The sequence below is a fragment of the Homalodisca vitripennis genome, chromosome 2 (genome assembly GCF_021130785.1).
Source record: "Homalodisca vitripennis isolate AUS2020 chromosome 2, UT_GWSS_2.1, whole genome shotgun sequence".
Classification (NCBI taxonomy): Eukaryota; Metazoa; Arthropoda; class Insecta; order Hemiptera; family Cicadellidae; genus Homalodisca; species Homalodisca vitripennis.
The window spans coordinates 40683914-40692235 of NC_060208.1; the positions used below are offsets into that span (position 1 = coordinate 40683914).

At 40.1% G+C, this 8322-nt stretch overlaps 1 protein-coding gene across 1 annotated transcript; it reads right to left on the bottom strand.

Moving 5' to 3' along the window:
• Window positions 1-518: 518 nt before the first annotated feature.
• Window positions 519-1305, bottom strand: LOC124355602. Its single transcript, XM_046806765.1, has 3 exons — window positions 1168-1305; window positions 927-1091; window positions 519-806 (listed from the first exon to the last, which is right to left on the bottom strand). Exons 1-3 carry the CDS (start codon window positions 1303-1305, stop codon window positions 519-521), a joined length of 591 nt encoding a protein of 196 aa, XP_046662721.1.
• Between the last annotated feature and the right edge of the window lie 7017 nt (window positions 1306-8322).

An 8322-nucleotide genomic window follows, 5' to 3' on the forward strand; every position in this document is an offset into this window, starting at 1 on the left:
GTCCCCATACCAGCCTACTTAATAATTAAAACACCAAGTAAAGTTTTAACCGTTGATAAATTGTAAATAAATATTACAGACATTACAATACATTTAAACTATGTAAATACTAGACTGTATGTTTAGAGCACAAAAGTATTTGGCTTGAAAGTGACTTAAATTGTATATTTATAGAGAATTGTATATGTATAATATATATATATATATATATAAATATATATATATATATATATATATATATATATATATACTGTGTGTGTGTGTTTTTTTATAGAGGTCTGAAAAAAGATCTTCAAAAGACACCGCCATCGCTAAACCCCACCATCCATCTTCCGGCAGATATACGTGGGGGTAGTGTAGGATTCCTGCCAGACTGGCAGACCTACCCACTAAAATAACATTCCTCTCCCCTCCCACCGTATATGGTACGGGGGGGACTGGATTGGAACCGCGTTAGCATTACATCAATCCAGTCCGTGCTACTCCAGGTTACTGGTCCCTTTCTGCGATTTTAGCTTTCAGGATGCGCTGTGCGTAAGCTTCAACAGCTGACCAGTTTTCTTTTTTTTTTTGATCATATAGGCCACCAGGCTTGAGGGGGAGAGCCTGGTGCCTATGATCTCTTCGGTGGTACTTCTATAGTCAATCCACCGAGCACACTCGAAGAATGTGTGCTCGACGTTGTCAATTTTGTTAGGGCAGTATTTGCACGTCGGTGTGGTGTGCAGGCCCATCTTGAAAAGATAAGCATTGAACTGCCCGTGTCCCGTCAATAACTGGGTCAGGAAGAAGTCCGTGTCCCCGTGCTTCCGAGAGACCCAGACATCGATGTTCGGAATGAGGCGCTCCGTTCATCTGCCTGTGTCCCCCGACGTCCATCTTTTCTGCCACTCTTGTTACGTCTCGTTTTTTATTCTTGTTTTTGCCTCCATGGAGTTGTCACCATTTCCTTTAGCGTCGTAGAGCTTGGCTCTCTCAAACGCCAATAAGTCGATAGGCGCAGCTCCTGCAATCACCAGTACTGCTGCTTCGGAGACGGTGCGGTATGCGCAAGCAACCCTGAGAGCGCCTCTCCGCTGCACCGCTACTACCTTTCACCGATATGTTTTCTGCTTCAGGACGTCCACCCATATTTCTGCTCCATAAAAGCAGTACAGAGTGAACTACCTCAAGCAGGACTCGTCTTTTCCTGGTTCGTGGTCCTATCGAGTTGGCCAAGATCCTTGATAGGTTGGATACGGTCTTGCTGGCTTTCTTGCATGCACTTTCGAGGTGTTCGCGATAGGATAGCTTCTCATCAATCATTACTCCTTAATAGCGTAGAGCTCTTGTTGACGTCAGAGTTGTGCCTTCTATTTCTATGGTGAATGGTTTTGGGAACCATTTTTGTCTAGTCAAGACGACCATCTCTGTCTTCTGTTTGGCGAGTTTCAGGTGGTGTTTTTCAAGCCATGTTTCAATGGCATCCGTGGTCTCCCGAATTAAAAACTCTGCTTCTTCGGCACTATCTACCACTACCGTAGCCGCAACGTCATCAGCAAAGGCCGTGAGCTGTACTTGCTTCGGCAACGAGATTCGCAAGAGCTCGTCTAGTCTGCGTTCCAGAGGTCAGCACCCATAATTGAGCCTTGCGGCACGCCGGCTGTTACTTAATGTTCTCGCTGGCCCTCCGTCGTTTCCACAATCAGCTTCCTCTTGTCGAGGTAGTCGTCGTCGATCACTCCCAGATTTTCTGGCTTCACCACAAATCTGTGCTCTAAAGCGTCCAAAATGTCTTCCCAATTCGCACTGTTAAAAGCATTTTTTACGTCGAATGTGAGGAGAAGACACTCCTTGCCAGCTTTGAGGCTCCCAGATCATGCCTCTCGAGCTGTCTCCGTTACCTTCTGAATCGCGCCAATTGTCGATCTTCCCTTTCGGAAGCCATGTTTGTTTGTCGCATAACCTCCGGCACGATCGATGTCGTTGCAAAGCCTACCTTGAATGAGCTTCTCAAGCAGTTTTCCTGCTATATCCAGCATGCAGAGTGGTCTAAACGACGAAGGCGTTATAGGGGTTTCCTTCCCTTTATCTAGCAGAACCAATCTCTGCCGCTTCCAGACTGTGGGGAACGTGCCAGTAGCCAAGCATGCATTGTAAGCACTCAGAAGTATGCGTGGATACTTCAGGGCTACAATCTTGATCACAGCGGCTGGAATGCCATCAGGGCCTGGCGCTTTCCCTATCTTGATGGTCTTCGCCGCATCCTGCAATTCCTTGGTGGTGAAGGATGTTTTTTTACTGGTTGCTACATACTGTCTCTTCTCCCGCGGCGGGTGTTCAGGAATCAGCTCCGCCACTATGCTGTTCATTACAGCAGGAGATTGCGGCGCTTCCGGTGCAGCTTTACTGTGACAATTTGGTGCGCTTTCCCCCAGAGATCATTATTGAGGTCGTTGCAGATCTCCTTCCACAATGCCGCTTTACTTGATTTGATTGGCCTTATTCATAGCTCTTTTGGCCTGCTTATACTCATTCGAGTAAATACCCTGGTCGGGAGAATGTTTCGCTGCTCTCGTTGCTCGACGACGTAGCAAGTGACATGTTTTTCGAAGATCCGCTATCTCCGATGTCCACTAGTAAGCCGGCTTGTAAGCACCCCGATCTTTTCGTTGTGGCATAGAAGCGTTGCATGAAGTGATAATCACCTTCATTGTTCTTGACACAATTTCCTCCGTCTCCCTCCGAGTACTTGGAGTAGGATTTACCTGAAGAGTAGCCATGCTCCGTGTAAGGGACGTTAGCAATGCATCTTGATCAAGTTTCCTGGCGTTCTACTTTCCGCATGTGAAAGTTGCGTAGCGAAGTCGATCCAGGTACGAATCCTATGGCGAATGTCACATACTGGTGGTCGCTGCGACTGTATTCTTCTGATACCCTCCAGTTTTTGATAATTTTGGCAGTCCTTGCGGTCGCCAGCGTAATGTCCAGGATGGATTCTCGGTATCCCGGCCTTCGGAAGGTTGTGGTGTTCCCGGTGTTTAGCACCACAAGGTCAAGCCTCGCTGCGACGTCCGCGACTTCATTTCCTCGGGTGTCAGATAGGTCTGTACCCCATTCGACCGATTTAGCGTTAAATTCGCCACCGACAACGACCTCCCCGCCAAGCTTAAGGATAGTGTTTTCTACGTTTGCCAGTTTTTGACGGAATACAACGATCCCCTCATTTGGCGAAAGATAGACGCTTATAAAGTAGGTTGTTGGGGTTTTGATCCAGACGTAACCCATTCCACTGCCCTTGTCAACGACGGTAATCTTCTTAGGGTTTGTGATCCAGATTGCTGCCGTACCGGAATTATCAGCGAACCACGACTTACTTTGGATGTTTAGGTATTGTTCGCAGATAAGGCAGATGTCGATCTTGTCTTCAAAGATGCGCTGGCACAGTAGTTTTTGCGCCAAGGCGCACCTATTCAGGTTACCTTGTAATACGCTTGTCATTTCTGCTCTTTCGTATCTTCGGAAAGCGCAGTGCGGAATGCCTTACAAGCCCTGGAGCCAGCAATATGGCATGTGCTGTTTTGATCTTCCTTTTCCAGTGCACATAGGAAGCATTTTGGCATCTCCGTACAGTCAACTGCCTTAAGGTTAACCCCGCCGCACGTATTGCAACATTTACTTCTATCTAGCCCTGCGCAGTTCCGTGTTTGGTGTCCAAGGCATCTGAAACAGCGGGTCACTTTGACAACTGGGCGAATACGGCAGTTAATCCATCCAATTTTTATGCGAGCTTTGTCGAGGTCCTTGTTTTGCACTGGTCTCGTCTATTTCGCAGAAAGCCGCTCGTTGTCCTCGCGGTGTAACTTTGGTCAAGTTAACACGTTTTATTTCTAAGTTTGTCGTGAAGTCTCGATTGAGCGCTTCACGAACGTCATTTTCCGTGGAGACTCCATCTAGATCAAGAATCTATATCGTCGTCATTGGCGTTAGTGTTTTTTACTGTGCCTATATTTTCAGTGGCCGTATTTATTGCAGCAGCAAAAGCTGCACTGTCTGTTGACTTGGGGCTCATTTCTAGAAGTACCCCTCCCTGTCTCGTCTGTTTAATGGCCTTTATGTCCACGCCAGTTGCCGTCGGGTTTACTTTCGCCTTGATTTCCTTAAGGAGATCGGCATATGTTCGATCTTCAGCGAGTTTGAGCAAGGACCACCTTGGTTCTTTGTTTTCTCCTGTTTGTCTTACGATGGCTATTCATATGCTTGGAACCATCATTTCCTTGGGATTTTTCGGCTTCCATGGGTATGTCAACCGGATCCCGTAACCCTTTCTTCATTGATCTTCTCCAAGTCACTACAGCCCAAGCATTTTCTTTAGCCGGTTTTTTAGGCACTCCCATATCTTAACCAGAAACGGGGCTTGGTGTCGATAAAGGCCTTTTCTTGGTTTTCGACTCCTGGGGTGTAGGGTTTGGTGTTTGCGGCACACTCGGCTGGGAAATCGTCCTGGGAGATGTCTGCGTTGTCTTCGCGGTCTTGCCTGGAACGGGTTTCGGAGCAACGGTCTCTTAACGCCAGGTGGTAAGCAGTGTCAATAGCCTTGACTAACTTCTTTATTTACCCCCCCCCCCCCCCACCCCCCCCCCCCCCCACCCCCCCCCCCCCCCACCCCCCCCCCCCCCCACCCCCCCCCCCCCCCACCCCCCCCCCCCCCCACCATTTAAATTGCTCCTTCAGTCACATAAGTGAATGTCAGGTCACATAGTCCTACAAATACCAGTCTATGAGTTCGTAAGAGACCTGTTCCAAGATAATACAAGTTTTAATTTCATCACGTTGCATAAATGTAACTCAGTTATATACAAATATATAAAGAATTAAATATATTTCTTATAAAAATGATATATATATATATATGGGAATAAATTTGGATTATAAATAAATAAATAAATATATATATATATATATATATAAAATCAAAATTTATTCCCACTACATATACATACGTTTCCCGGGTGTCATGTTCTACATCTGTATCACGTTTTGGAATAGAAAATGACTGAAAGGCCCCTGGAGATAAGACATTCCATAACGTCCAATCCATATACCATTAGAATTCTAACAAATTCCTCTAATATATAACACAATACATATAGTGCAGGTAATTTGAAACCATCCTATTAACAATACATAGACTTTTGATGAATTTATTATAATTATTTATCTTATTGTGTGACAGAAGTTGAACGTAAAGAGAAGTACAAGGTTGCACGGGATTGCTCCCAAGGCAAGAGAAGAAAAAAGTAAAAAATATTGACAATGCAATCTAGATAGTATTTGGTGGAAAATCTACATTATTAAACTTAAAATTGAAAGACGGATAGAGCTCTGGAATAAGATAATTAGTATTATTGTTTTGATTTAATATTAAGAGATTTATATTTGAAGAAGAAATCGGTATAAATTGCTATTAAATGTGTTGAACTGTATACCTTATTAATACCTGTTTAATACCTCCTTCATTCTATAACTAAAAAAAGGTTAAAATTATTCTTGTATCTTATTTTAAACCACACATTAAGAACAAAGTTTTTATAACAAACACATTCCAATTGATAGTACATTTGTAAGCCACTGACTTAAGTAGTAATATATCTTAGATTTATCACAAATTATCAAGAATTGTAAAACAAAATCGATAGTGATATTTTCTAGGTACTTAATATATAAAGACAAGCGAAATCGAAATAAGTAACGTCTAAATATTCTCAATAATGTGGTTTTGCCATATTTGAAAAAAACTACGTTTTCTATTATTATTTTTTTTCTACATCATAGTCAAACTTACTTTTTCGTAGCAAATGCTGATTGAAGTTCTTGGCAGATCTCCTAAATACAAAGATACAGGTAGCAAAAATGAGAAACTCAGCCTTTTTGCCGTAAAGTTGGAAGCGTTGTTAGTTTATTAATGTTGTCTTTGGGTGATAACCAAGTGATAACTCTGGCTTTAACTCTCTTAGAGCTTGATAACACACTTTGTGAGTTCTTCGTATTCGTGACCTCGTCCCATTGCCATTCACTGTACGCGTTTTGCAGTTTTGAATTCTGTAAAGAGTTATTGATTTACAATGAAATGTAAAAGATAAAATTATTATCCGTTACTAGCTGTATTTGGAATATGAAATGACACGTTAATTAAAATCAAAAAAACCTTTACAAACCAACGCCTACAGTTAGTGGTAGTTGTATTATAGAACCTCCAGTACTAACAGGAATATTTCACCCTTAACTGGATGGCGATCATCTCCAGTGATTGGTCATTGGAATAAATCCCCAAATCCCGTTTCATATTGCTTCATAAACCACAATTCTGCTGTAAGGGGATCCACAACAAGATACACTTAAATGGAATATTTTTATAATAACAAAACTGATGTCAGGGATATTTGAAGAATAAAGTAAAAAGCAGCAAACTTTAATATTAAAATTTTTGAAAGGATCAGTTAATATTAAAATCTCGGTAGATAGGCTTTGAGAGATCTGCACATTGGATCTGGGTCACCCTCATGCAGTCATACGGGGTATCATATTTTAACCAATTGGTTGAGGAGTGTATACTTTCATAATGTATCATGTGTGAGGCTTGCTTGATATCTTATCATTGCAGAATACTCGGGAAGAATATTAAAAACCTGTCTAAAACAGTTTTCGTAATATTTTGAGTTCATTTCATCATGGTAGTCGGAGGACGAATAGTTTTTTCAGCAAAATACTTTTTTTGCTTCCCCCCCAAAAAACCTCTTCATTTCCTGCATCCGGTATTATTGCTCTTTTAATCATACCTGATAGATTGGAAATACCTCTGAGTGGAATCCGTTATTTTTTTACAGTTTGTAATAATCAGAGTTTTTGGTATAATTTTCCCCTGACAATAAATCGTATATTATTAAATCCCGAAGAGTTTTATTCTCCAATTAGGAACTCAGCTCTTGCTCCCCTAATGACTATTGTTTCATTAGAACAAAATTGTTACAAAAATTTATCGAATCTAGCGAAGATTCGCTGATGTAAGAAAATCAGTTACATTCTCTTCAAGGTACATACGTAATTTCCTGATCGTCGTTTTACTCGAAACCGATGTATTGTACGCAATATTTTTCCCCTTATTATATTGTTTTAAGAAGTTTTTTTCCAGCCTTTAGTTTCTTTTAGTGATGACTCTTAGTGCTTCCTATTCCTATGAGCTTTTGTTATAACACGGTTTACAGTGCCTTCAGAAATATTTAAGCAACATGTGGTTCTTTTACAGGCGCAAATAAGTTCTGTGGACATCTAGTTTTTGTTTCATTTTCAGAATAACTTCTTGCACTTAAGATAAACTCCTTCCTAGACATTTACTATACAAACTACTTAGGAAACAACAATTTATATAAATTTTGCCAAATAATTATGAAAGTGTAAGTTAAAATTTAATTAAAACACGCAACTGGCACACAGGACTTATATACATTTGTTCATAATACAACATGGATTTAATAATACAGGAACACATAATATTGTTGCATTGACACATTGTTACGCCAACGGATTATTTAAATGAATTTATTGAATATTTATTGAAATGAAAAACATGAAAATGAATGATTTTTCTTCATTTTTGATTATTTAAATTGAACGGAAATGGAAAATTATAATAGATGAGATCTAAAAAATTATAAACAATAATCACATTAATGTTTTTATGTAATCGACAAGATAAAAAATGCAAACACTGAACCTACACAATGTCCTACGTTCTCCCAAAATGGATATAGTTAGAACTAAAGGCACTGCCCTCACCGCTGAACGATGTCCGCCGCGCAAGAATGGTTTAAACTTAAAACTGCAAAATAACTTACTTCCACAATTTATTGAAAGCATTCTCATAGCTAATTGTGTTTATTCTATATTTATTTCCATTCTAATGCAAAAATAAACTGTTTAATCAAACCTACAAAGGAAATAGAAAGGGCATGGAACAGTTTACGCAGATTAGTATTATTTTAGTTATGAAATTTAAGTACATAAAACAGTACAAGTTATCAGTAATTGATAGTAAACAAATTATGTGTAATAATCTTCTTGTAATTAAAATTCTAGGTCGTATTTTTTTACGCAATATGAGGAAAAAAAACTGTGTTTTTTGGTTTTAATTAACTTACATAAAAAAGTTTAAAATATTTATATGGACGTAAAGTTTATGAAACAAAGCATGCAGATATGGAATTTTATTCTTCTTTAGTTTTTTTTTTTTTTGAAAATACAGAATAATTCGCAAAGCAAGTAGTCTATTATAAAAATCCGAAA

What these genes read in the sequence shown, in the direction of transcription:
- LOC124355602 (XM_046806765.1), bottom strand. Translation starts at nt 1,305, where the DNA reads ATGATTGATGAGAAGCTATCCTATCGCGAACACCTCGAAAGTGCATGC. An exon ending in AAAGACGAGTCCTGCTTGAG is followed by an intron (nt 1,092 to 1,167) that starts GTAGTTCACTCT and finishes TATCGGTGAAAG; the next exon opens with GTAGTAGCGGTGCAGCGGAG. An exon ending in ATGGTGACAACTCCATGGAG is followed by an intron (nt 807 to 926) that starts GCAAAAACAAGA and finishes GTCTCTCGGAAG; the next exon opens with CACGGGGACACGGACTTCTT.